The sequence below is a fragment of the Myxocyprinus asiaticus genome, chromosome 12 (genome assembly GCF_019703515.2).
Source record: "Myxocyprinus asiaticus isolate MX2 ecotype Aquarium Trade chromosome 12, UBuf_Myxa_2, whole genome shotgun sequence".
In the NCBI taxonomy this organism is placed as follows: Eukaryota; Metazoa; Chordata; class Actinopteri; order Cypriniformes; family Catostomidae; genus Myxocyprinus; species Myxocyprinus asiaticus.
This window is the reverse complement of record NC_059355.1, coordinates 11969934-11982650: the sequence shown is the minus strand read 5'-3', so window position 1 is coordinate 11982650 and position 12717 is coordinate 11969934. Positions and strand designations below refer to the sequence as shown.

Sequence of the window (12717 nt, the reverse complement as noted above, 5' to 3'; positions counted from 1 at the left end):
CATTATTGTGGAATTATTCCGTGACATTATTAATTGCATATTTTTTTTCGCATGATTTTTCAGATAATTACAAAATGAACAGGTTAAATCGACAGTCCCAGAAAAATACTGTATTTTTTTATTTATGCTTAAAAAATATATATATATAAAATGTTAATGTTATATTATTTCAAACAAGTCTTTTGCTGCTCAAATAAAATGTGTATATTTTTACTGGTAAATGAGACAAAAATACAGATTTTGTATTTTTTGTATTTATTTTTTAATTTATTCTTAGTAATGTTGGTGCAGAATATGCCACTATTTGGCCATTTTGATATTATCAGTAGTGGCCAATAACCTTTGGTTGCTTGCCAGATTAACAGATGTATAAATGCATGTTTCCATAGAAAATTGGGGAAAATGCTTATTTTTGGAGGATAAATAAATGATCATGTAATTTCAGCATTTTCTCACAGACAGAATCACCATAGGCTATTGAAAAACCCATATTTATCAACCATCAGCCTTCCTCTTCTGTTATACTGTTGTTGAATGACTCCTCACTGCATGTTTATATAATTGCGTCTTTTCTTTCAGAACATTTCATCTCCCAGCATGGTTTGAGGGTACCCACTCCAATTCTGATCATATCCTATGAAACATTCCGTCTACATGCTGAAGTCCTGCACAAAGGCAAAGTTGGACTGGTTATTTGTGATGAGGTAACCTATTAAAAAAATTATTCATCACATGAAGGTTCCCACAGTCATGGATGCACATATCATGACATTTTAAAATTGTGATATCCAGGCCTGGAAACATCCTGGAAATTACAGTTGAAGTCAGAAGTTTACATACACCATAGCCAAATACATTTAAACTCAGTTTTTCACAATTCCTGATATTTAATCGTAGGAAGCATTCCCTGTCTTAGGTCAGTTAGGATCACTACTTTATTTTAAGAATGTGAAATGTCAGAATAATAGTAGAGAGAATGATTTATTTCAGTTTTATTTCTTTCATCACATTCCCAGTGGGTCAGAAGTTTACATACACTTTGTTAGTATTTGGTAGCATTGCCTTTAAATTGTTTAACTTGGGTCAAACATTTTGGGCAGCCTTCCACAAGCTTCTCACAATAAGTTGCTGGAATTTTGGCCCATTCCTCCAGACAGAACTGGTGTAACTGAGTCAGGTTTGTCGGCCTCCTTGCTTGCACATGCTTTTTCAGTTCTGCCCACAAATTTTCTATCGGATTGAGGTCAGGGCTTTGTGATGGCCACTCCAGTACCTCGACTTTGTTTTTTCATTTTGCCACAACTTTGGAGGTATGCTTGAGGTCATTGTCCATTTGAAAGACCCATTTGTGACCAAGCTTTAACTTCCTGGCTGATGTCTTGATGTTGCTTCAATATATCCACATAATTTTCCTTCCTCATGATGCCATCTATTTTGTAGAGTGCACCAGTCCCTCCTGCAGCAAAGCACCCCCACAACATGATGCTACCACCCCCATGCTTCATGTCGGGATGGTGTTCTTCGGCTTGCAAGCCTCACCCTTTTTCCTCCAAACATAACAATGGTCATTATGGCCAAACAGTTCCATTTTTGTTTCACTAGACCAGAGGGCATTTCTCCAAAAAGTAAGATCTTTGTCCTCCATGTGCACTTGCAAACTGTAGTCTGGCTTTTTTTTGGCGGTTTTGGAGCAGTGGCTTCTTCCTTGCTGAGCAGCCTTTCAGGTTATGTCGATATAGGACTCGTTTTACTGTGGATATAGATACTTGTCTACCTGTTTCCTCCAGCATCTTCACAAGGTCCTTTGCTGTTGTTCTGGGATTGATTTGCACTTTTCGCACCAAACTACGTTCATTTCTAGGAGACAGAATGCGTCTCCTTCCTGAGCGGTATGATGGCTGCGTGGTCCCATGGTGTTTATACTTGCGTGCTATAGTTTGTACAGATGAACGTGGTACCTTCAGGCATTTGGAAATTGCTCCCAAGGATGAACCAGACTTATGGAGGTCCACAGTTGTTTTTTCTGAGGTCTTGGCTAATTTCTTTTGATTTTACCATGATGTCAAGCAAAGAGGCACTGAGTTTGAAGGTAGGCCTTAAAATACATCCACAGGTACACCTCCAATTCAGTACACCTCCTATCAGAAGCTAATTGGCTAATTGTCTTGACATAATTTTTCTGGAATTTTCCAAGCTGCTTAAAGGCACAGTTAACTTGGTGTATGTAAACTTCTGACCCACTGGAATTGTGATATAATCAATTAAAAGTGAAACAATCTGTCTGTAAACAATTGTTGGAAATATGACTTGCGTCATGGACAAAGTAGATGTCCTAAACGACTTGTCAAAACTATAGTTTGCTAATATTAAATCTGTGTAGTGGTTAAAAATTAGTTTTAATGACTTCAACCTAAATGTATGTAAACTTCTGACTTCAACTGTAAGTCTTCAAAAGTCATGGAAATTTCTGTAGTCAATAAGTGTTCTAGTTATGCTCAGTGCTACAATATTTAACTTATTAACTAACTATTATTGTTTATTTTTAAATATCCAGATTAATTAGTTAAAAGCTGTGGGATTCCTGCAATATTTGCCTTGGACTTCCATTTGGTTGGCCCCATATTGCGGTGTCTGTGTTATTTGTTTAGGGTCACAGGCTGAAAAACTCAGACAATCAGACGTATCAGGCGCTGAATTCTATGAATGCCCAGAGACGAGTGCTGATATCTGGAACTCCCATACAAAATGATTTACTGGAGTATTTCAGTTTGGTGCACTTTGTAAATTCTGGTATACTTGGTAAGAGACACTTTGTTGCTGCTTTATGATCCTGTGGAGAACTGAATTGAAATCTAAATTTTTCATTTTTTCTAATTCAACCGTTTTGTTTTATCCTAAATTATATTATCAGCATAACAATGTATGAAAGGTTGAATTGAAAAATGTATAGGAATTTGAAAATGTCTTAGTATTTGATTTGCATGCAATTTTGCTTTAATAATAGCATTCACTCAAGCTGGCATGAACAAAACCTGATGATCATGTTGTCCAGCATGATTCAAGAATTTTCCAAAGAGCCGGTTTAAATTACATTTTTATTCTAAAATTTTCAATGTGGTATCAGACTTTTGGACCGCACTGTATAATTATGCCACACTGAAGTTGTTGTGTTACTTTGTTTTGATGTCACATTGTAAGATATTTAATTGATTTCAATGTGTTAGACTCTATTCCTTTTGTAAGACTAATTAAATATATCACTTATCTCAGGCACAGCTCAAGAGTTTAAGAAACGGTTTGAGATTCCAATACTGAAAGGTCGTGATGCTGATGCCAGCGATAAAGACAGAGCAGCCGGAGAGGAGAAACTTCAAGAACTCATCAGCATTGTGAACAGGTGAGTGCTGCTGAAAACCTTTCATAAAAGATGCCTCTCTTTACCACACTATACAAATCATATGAATTATGAAGTGTTTGTCCTGTTAAGGTGTTTGATTCGACGAACGTCAGACATTCTTTCTAAGTATCTGCCTGTGAAGATTGAACAGGTCGTCTGCTGCCGGTAAGCGACTGAAACGATGCTCTAGTTTCTGAAGTAGCACGTAGATCTCAATTGAAGTGTTTTATTTGTCTTTGTCATTATGTAGTTCATATCCTCTGTGTGCTGTCAAAGTTTGGTGTAATTTATTATTGTCATTTTGTTTTATATTAGTGTGTCTGTGTGAATTTTTCTGCATTGGAAGGTTGAATGAATGTTTTTTGTGCATTTGTGTTTGTCAGACTGACTCCTCTGCAGAAAGAGTTGTATAAGTTATTCCTGAAACAGGCCAAACCTGTTGAGAGTCTGCAGACCGGCAAGATCAGCGTGTCTTCTCTGTCCTCCATCACATCACTAAAGAAACTCTGCAACCGTGAGTGTGGAACTCTTTACCTCTGACCTTTTCATCAGTTTAAATCTCTTGATTAAACACACTTAAACATACAGACAAACTTAGAACTCTAGCTTCACTGTCTGTGAGTCAAAGTACTTGTCATGCTCTCATTTATTAAATAAAAATCTGTTTGGTTGTCTCCCATTTAGATCCTGCCTTGATTTATGAGAAATGTTTGGCAGGAGAGGAGGGTTTTGATGGAGCAGTGGATCTTTTTCCCCAAAATTATTCAACTAAAGCAGTGGAACCACAACTCTCTGGTAAGCTCTAAGTTGTGTTTGCTGTCTTGTTTCTACTATTATGTTAATGAACTTGAATTTTATTTTTAAGTAAAAGGGGCTTGTTCCCAGGAGCTCATTTAGTCTTTTTTTTTTTTTTTTTTTTTTACAATCAGCACATAATATTCCAAAGTGAATGAAATAAAATCACACGTGTTGTTCATTTTTGACAAATACTTCTGTTTAAACAATTCATAGAAATGAATTTTATAGCTGAAGAATTATGACTGTTACTGACAAAAATAGATCAACATCAAATACAAAATGTAATGATCTGGGCTGTGTTTCCCAAAAGCATCGTAAGCCCATGTAGATCGTAGAAGCCATTGGCGCCAATGGTCTCTGCAATCAACTTAAGTTTGCGATGCTTTTGGGAAACACAGCCCTGTACAGTAACACCGTGCAAGAACTACAAAGGTACATTTTAAATTGGATGCACCATGGGGCCCACTGAGCCCAGAGCTGGGGCTGCACCATGGGTCCCACTGAGCCCAGAGCAGGAGCAGCATCATGAGGACCATTAAGCCCAGAGGTGGAGCTGCACCATGGGTCGCACTGAGCCCAGAGCAGGTGCTGCACCATGGGTCCCACTGAGCCCAGAGCAGGTGCTGCACCATGGGTCCCACTGAGCCCAGAGCAGGTGCTGCACCATGGGTCCCACTGAGCCCAGAGCAGGTGCTGCACCATGGGTCCCACTGAGCCCAGAGCAGGTGCTGCACCATGGGTCCCACTGAGCCCAGAGCAGGTGCTGCACCATGGGTCCCACTGAGCCCAGAGCAGGTGCTGCACCATGGGTCCCACTGAGCCCAGAGCAGGTGCTGCACCATGGGTCCCACTGAGCCCAGAGCAGGTGCTGCACCATGGGCCCCACTGAGCCCAGAGGTGGAGCTGCACCATTGGCCCACTGAGCCCAGAGCAGGAGCAGCATCATGAGGACCATTAAGCCCAGGTGGAGCTGCACAATGGGGCCTAGTGCGTCTGTACAATCATGTCCACATATTATTCTTCAATGACTGGCCATATAGGACATCTCCAGAATGCCTCAGTTTTCACAGGTTTTGGTACCAAATCAGTCCATCTTCGCTAGCTCGTTTTAATAGTGGACGTGTTCACTCTTGGATTTATAGCCATTTCAGGTTCTGGAGTTGTTGGACTGTTTTTGTCACATTCAGTGTCTTTTTATTTTTTTTATTGCAATTTACAGACACTCTGTCATATCTACACACAGAACGACATTTGCCTTGGAGATTTAAAAATAAAATGAGAACTAATCTGACAGCAACAAAGTCTTAATAGTGTCTGCAGGGGAAAGAAACACATGTTTCATGCAGTACGCATAACTAAACAGGCCTAGAATAGAATTTAAGCAATTATTTAAAATAATGCAAATAAATAAACAGCAAATTCATAACAGGCATTTTCACTCCCACATTTTAAGCTTCTCAAGCATTTTGATCATATTCAGTGGCATTTTTGGCCCTAAGCCCTTAAAGGGATACTTCACCCCAAAATGAAAATTCAGTCATTATTTACTCACCCCTGTGTTGTTATAACCCCATATGACTTTCTTTTTCTTGACACAAAGGGAGAAATTTGTGCTCAGTAATGTCATACATTGGCAGTTTATGGTGACCACCTCTTCAAGCTTCAAAAGCACACAAAAGTATAATTCAGAAGTTTAATAGATTATTCCATGAGACTCATGGTTATGAAAGCATTCGTTAAGGTTTGGTGAGAAACAAAATGAAATCTAATGTATTTTGTAGTGAAACTGTTGACCGACTGTTGTTCTCCTTTGTGCGTTCATGAGACTGCACGAGAGCAGTATCTGTCGCGAAATGGGACGTTCAAGTGAAAACTTGTTTATCTAAAAACGGGTCCGCCACAGCGATAGATACAACAGAACACAACACTGCTGCACACAAACCAGAGAACAGAACATACTAAATATGTCTGATGAGAGAGTTTGTAGTCAGAGAAGAGATGCATTTCTATGCCCAACCTTATGTTTTAAACGGAGATCTCAATCAAACTAAGAAAAATAGACAGAGGAGGCTGAAGGCAGCAACTGTCACACTGTGTCCTAACCTGATGGCAAACAACATGTGATTAAAAAGCATATTTTCTATTTTAATCAGAGTTTTGGTCTTAACCAGCCGTGTCCAGCGACGGTAGTTTCTGTCGATCACTTGGTTTCTTTTTTCGGCATTGTGCAATTCGCAGCCCCGCCTGCTGTGAACTGGCACCGGTCCAAAAACTTTCTCATAACAGTATATTGAAGCCAGCATCTCACTAGCTATTAAAAACTACTTGATTTTGGCCAAGAATGTCACACCTGAATGTTTTCGCTGAGGTTTCGCTCTCTTCAGTTGGAGGTCTGTCACAAATGCTCACACATTCAGAATGGAGAAAAGACATTCCCGCCGCTATCTCTCGGTTTTATTGAGTACTCCATTTCAAACAAATGAGGCTGGGCATAGAAATGCATCTTTTCTCTGACAATAAACTCATAGACATATTTAGTAATTTCTGTTTTGTGTGAAGCTGTGTTGGGTTCTGTTGTTTCTATTGCTGTGGTGAACCTGTTTTTTCATTAAAAAAATGAGTTTTCCCTTAAACGCCCCGTCTCGCGACAGATACTGCTCTCGTGCAGTCTCATGAACGCGCAGAGTAGGGCAACGGTCGGTCAAGAGGGTTGTTTTTCACCAAACCTTAACGTATGCTTTTATAACAATCATGAGTCTCATGGAATAATTTATTAGATTCCTGAATTATACTTTTGCATTCTTTTGAAGCTTGAAGAGGTGGTCACCATAAGCTGCCATTGTATGACATCACTGAGCACAAAATTTCACAATTTCTCCCTTTGTGTTGAGAAAAAAGTAATTGAGTAAACAGTGACTGAATTTTCTTTTTTGGGTAAACTTTTAATATTTTCAGTGTAACAAGCTGTTTTATTTCAGGGAAAATGCTGGTACTGGACTATATCCTAGCAATGACCAGGAGTACAACAAGTGACAAAGTAGTTCTGGTCTCCAACTACACACAGACTTTAGATCTTTTTGAGAAGCTGTGTCGCACCCGTAGGTGAGTTTGAACTATAAATCCAACATCTGTATTGTGTCTTTATGGTATAATAGGTTTTGATGTTAAATTCTTGTGTCTTAAAATATCAGTCTTACTGTCCTTCATAAACAGATACCTATATGCGAGACTCGATGGAACAATGTCCATCAAGAAGAGAGCCAAGATTGTGGAGCGATTCAACAGTCCCTCTGTAAGTCTATTTACTGTTCATACAAGTTGTGTTCAGCCTGTGTTATTAGGGAACACAAACACTTTAATTCCTGCCTTACAGAATCCAGAGTTCATATTCATGCTCAGCAGTAAGGCTGGAGGCTGTGGCCTTAATCTGATTGGTGCAAATCGTTTGGTCATGTTTGATCCTGACTGGAATCCAGCCAATGACGAGCAGGCGATGGCCAGAGTGTGGAGAGATGGACAGAAGAAAACCTGCTACATCTACAGACTGCTGTCGGTGAGTTACTGGAGAGCGTCCATCATGGGTGGGAGAGATATTTCTTGAGCATTTTAAAGGGGTAATATTGCATATTATAATTTTTTTCTCACGTTCATTCAAGGTTTTTTATTTTTATTTATTATTATTTGTGCCAAAAACCATAATGTGACATTCCTCAACAATGAACATTAGCCCGCTGTAAGTGTTTGTGTTTTTGCTTATTTCCTCTTTCAGACAGGGACCATTGAGGAAAAGATCTTGCAGAGACAGGCTCATAAGAAAGCCTTGAGCAGCTGTGTTGTAGATGAAGAACAGGACGTGGAAAGACATTTCTCTCTTGGAGAACTACGAGAGCTTTTCTCACTAAACGAAGACACCATGAGCGACACACACGACAGGTAAAAAAAAAACAACAACATTGATCAGCTTAGTGATAATTCATCCGAAAATAATTTTTTTTAGAAGAATATCTCCACTCTGTAGGTCCATATAATGCAAGTGAATGGTGGCCAGAACTTTGAAGCTCCAATAAGCATAAAAAGGCAGCATAAAAGTAATCCATTCAACTCAAGTGGTTTAAATCCATGTCTTCAGAAGCACTATGATAGGTGTGGGTAAGAAACAGATCAACATTTTAGTCCTTATTTACTATGCATTTTTCTCCTTGCCCAGTAGGTGGCAATATGCAAGAATGCAAATTGCCAAAAACAAAAGAAAGTGAAAGTGGAGATTTATAGTAAAAAAAGGACTGAAATATTGATCAGTTTCACACCCACACCTAACATATCACTTCTGAAGACATGGATTAAACCACTGGAGTATGGATTACTTTCATGTAGGGCTGCCCCCTGATAGTCGACCAAATGTTAGTCAATGAGAAAAGTCTTGGTCGACCAAGTTTTGATTGGTCGGTTGGTCGCAGAAAAAACTTCACATAAAAACGACGACGGTATCACCGCTGGTTGGACACTAGGTAGTACTATGGGGTAATTTTTGTTAAGCAGAGTTAGCGTTAAGGCTAATAAAGCAAGACACCTGGATTTCAAACTTTGAACTTTATTTTTTTATTTATTTTAACTACAATTCAATTGAAACTGGAAAAAAAGAAGTGCAATTAAAATGTGTGTTGTTCAACTTTTTGAAAGATGGTTTTACAGCAGTTGTCAACATCTCTCTGGCAAAGAACCTACTTCATCTGTGCATTCTCTACCCGTCGGGTATTTCGTTGTCCGGGAAAATACAACGTGTATGAATAAATTTGTTTTGTTTCCTCCTTCACGATATATTATATATATATATATATATATATATATATATATATATATATATATCCAATATATTTATATCTCGCAATATCCAATTACATCAGCAACCTCAGCTGAGGGATTGGTGAATATTCTTGCTTTAGTGATTTTGCAATGAAAATTAATTTATTTAAAAAACAAAAAACTTAAATCAAATACATTTCTAAATTCAAACTGCACTCCAAACGAAATGAAAAAGCAAATAAAATAATGAAGTGCTAAAAGAATTATATATATATATATATATATATATACACACACACTACCGGTCAAAAGTTTTGAAACACTTACTCATTCTTTATTATAATTATTTCACATTTAGAATAATAGTAAAGTCATCAAAACTATGGAATAACATAAATGGAACTATGGGAATTATGTTGTGACTAAACAAAATCCAAAATAAATCAAAACTGTGTTATATTTTAGCATCTTCAAAGTAGTCACCCTTTGCTTAGAATTTGCAGACATGTACTCTTGACATTTTCTCAATCAACTTCTTGAGGTATCACCCTGGGATGCTTTTTAACAGTATTGAAGGAGTTCCCATCTGTATGCTGGGCACTTATTGGCTGCTTTTCTTTATTATTTGGTCCAAGTCATCAATTTCAAAAATGTTTTTTTTTATTTATTAAATTTTAGTTTTATAATGAAAAATTAATATGGTGGCACAATTATATTTTTGTCTACAAAACGAATTTCAAAAATGTAAGCATATGCCTTCAGATCAAAAGATTTTTAAGATCATGTGAAACATTTCAGTCAAGTGTTTCAAAACTTTTGACCGGTAGTGTATATGTACACCTTTCCATTTATCGTCAGGCAAGTTTCCGTCTAAACATGCAGGCAGAAAATGACTTACACAAAGAAAAAAACAATTATCATCATCATTATAATTATTATTTTTACATTTATAATCACTGAAATATAAATCATAGTTCGAGGTGAACATGTTTTTGTATTATTTTATGTTTTAATCACAGATGTATAGACTGCAGAGTTGTGGTCACAATGAACTGCTCTGTGGAAATAAAGTGAACTGAATTCAAAGCACCTCCTGAGCTGAGATGTCTAAGGTCATTTGCAGCACTCATAGACGATACTGTTCTTGCAAAAAACATTTTCAGAAGACCGAAACAAAGAAAGAGTGAGAAACTTTTAGATGCACGCGTTCCACGAGACTGCACGCCTCCATATCAGCGTGTCATCCATGCGTATAGACAGCTTTTCCGTCATCTGTTATTCATAATATAATAAAGTGTTTCTTCAAGCGCGTTTCTGTGTGTCTACGGGCAAATAATTTTTTATATTTGATAATAATAATAGCCTAATAAATAATAATAATAATTTAATACATGGGAAAATGAGCCAAATATCGTCTTGACATGGTCAAAGGCATCAGCTATTAGCGATCACTCTGACCATCGTCGATCCCCGAGATCATCGTCTGTCAGCACAACCCTAATGTGCATTTCTCTCTATTTATTAACAAAATGTTCAGACAGTTTCCTTGCTGGTTTTTCCGACACATTCAGAATCATTCCCACTTTTGCCAGTGTCACTGCGGCTCGCTTCGTGCGTACGCTTGTAAAATGTATATTTGAAAGGCTCATTATTACTGTTTAGTATTTCTCTGCAATAAGCATGTTACTTATTCTTTCTCAGCCCTGGAACTCAAACCATTTTCTGATGCCCCCCAAAATGTATACATTTAAGTAATTAATATCATAAATGTGCGACTAGTCGACTAAGAAAATCTTTGGTCAGGGGCAGCCCTACTTTCATGCTGCCTTTATGTGGTTTTTGGAGCTTCAAAGTTCTGGTCACCATTCACTTGCATTCTATGGACCTAAAGAGCTGAAACATTCTTCTAAAAATCTTTTAAGCATTTAAAATGCTTTTTAAAAAATAGGCTTGCTACTGACATGAAGGCGTTTCCAAAAGGCGTGCATTCGTCTTGCTCAATATCCTTTTTCACTCCGAATAGACAAATAAAATGGGTTGTGAACTGCATTTCATGTTGACTGAGTGTAATTGCTGTTGACATCAAAGTAAAGTTCCTAGTCACCAATGTTTCACATTTAAGTGGTCTAACTTCTAAATGTTAATTTTTGGCCAGGTTCCGCTGCAGGCGCTGTGTGAACGGTCGACAGGTGCGTCTTCCTCCAGAAGACTACGACTGCACCAGTGATCTGTCCAACTGGCAGCACTGTGCAGATAAGAGAGGACTGAGAGACCCTGTGCTTCAGGCATCCTGGGACGCGGCCGTCTCGTTTGTCTTTCACCAGCGATCGCACGAGGACCAGAGAGGAGTTGTCTGAGCATCAAAGTACTGATCTGATCAATTAACACTGAAGACTCTGGATCTGGGAACTTGAGCATGAAAAGAAACTTCTCTGCTGTTCATCATTGGGTCACTTCAGAAGTTCTTGTGTAGACGGAGTTGGGAGTATCTTTTGTGTTGTGTTTATTTTATTTATTCAGTGAACTTTATATTACAAATTTAACAATATAATCAGCATCATTAAAAGAGAACTATACGAAGGTGTGTATGCTTGTAAATTTTAAGTGAAATCACATTTGTATGTGCTTAAATGTTAATTATCTTGTAAAGGAATAGTTCACCCAAAAATGAAATTTGTCATTCAAAACGTGCATAGTGACTTTTTTTCCTGCAGAATTAAAAAGAATGATTTTGAATAATCTTCATACAGCTCTTTTCCATACAACAGTTTATAGTGACCACATCAGTCAAGCTCCTAAAAGGAACAAGGACATCTTTGAACTTTAATTACATTATCTTTTTCTTTTGTGAAATACACAAGATTCATTTTTAAAAAGTCTGCCTATGGTTTACCTGCACTATCATGAAAGTGAATAGTGACTGGCCTGTCAAGCTCCAAAAGAAAAACATAAAACCAATCATTGCGACTTGTGCACTATATTTCAAGTCTGCAGAAGCTATTTAATCACTTTGCGCAAAGAACAGAATGAAATTTAAGTCGTTATTCACTCTCAAATATTAAGTGTTGAATTCAAATACGGCAGCTATGCTTATGGGTAAAACCTCATTGGTTCTTGTGACATAAATGAATAGTTCACCCAAAATGAAAATTCTCATCATTTACTCAGCCTCATGCCATCCCAGATGTGTATGACTTTCTTCTGCAAACACAAATGAAGATTTTTAGAAGAATATCTCAGCTCTGTTGGTCCATACAATGCAAGTAAATGATGACCAAAACTTTTAAGCCCCAAAAATCACAAAGGCAGCATAAAAGTAATCCATAAGACTCTGTCTAATCAATGTCTTCATAAGCGATCCAATCGATTTCAGATGAGAACAGACCAAAATATAACTCCTTTTCCACTATAAATCTTGACATCAGCAGGCTCATTGGCGATCATGATTTCAAGCTTGATTACACTTCCTAGTGCCATCTAGTGCTCTGTGCATGCATCAAGCACTAGGAAGTGTAATATAGCTTGAAATTGTGAACAAACCTAGGGACTGCAATAGCAAAATGTACAGCGAAAAAGGAGTTATATTTTGTTCTGTACTCTTCCAAAACTGACTGGATTCTGAAGACATTGATTAAACCACTGGATGGATTACTTTTATGCTACCTTTATGTGATATTTGGGGCTTCAAAGTTTTGGTCATCATTTTCTTGCATTGTATG

General features: G+C 37.7%; 1 protein-coding gene across 9 annotated transcripts in view; it reads left to right on the top strand.

The window, feature by feature from the left end:
* LOC127448664 (DNA repair and recombination protein RAD54-like) overlaps positions 1–12646 on the top strand; it is a 32974-nt gene extending 20328 nt beyond the window's left edge. For 7 of the 9 annotated variants that reach the window (XM_051711368.1, XM_051711367.1, XM_051711369.1 and 4 more), the window contains 10 exons: positions 580–704; positions 2649–2799; positions 3271–3397; positions 3488–3562; positions 3781–3911; positions 4082–4192; positions 7174–7297; positions 7409–7748; positions 7965–8128; positions 11154–12646. In XM_051711368.1, coding sequence (XP_051567328.1) covers positions 580–704; positions 2649–2799; positions 3271–3397; positions 3488–3562; positions 3781–3911; positions 4082–4192; positions 7174–7297; positions 7409–7748; positions 7965–8128; positions 11154–11355 — 1550 coding nt within the window. In that variant the 3' untranslated portion in view covers positions 11356–12646. The remainder of the gene's footprint in view (positions 1–579; positions 705–2648; positions 2800–3270; positions 3398–3487; positions 3563–3780; positions 3912–4081; positions 4193–7173; positions 7298–7408; positions 7749–7964; positions 8129–11153) is intronic. The other 2 variants (XM_051711371.1, XM_051711370.1) reach the window with 1 other exon arrangement.
* Positions 12647–12717: the final 71 nt, after the last annotated feature.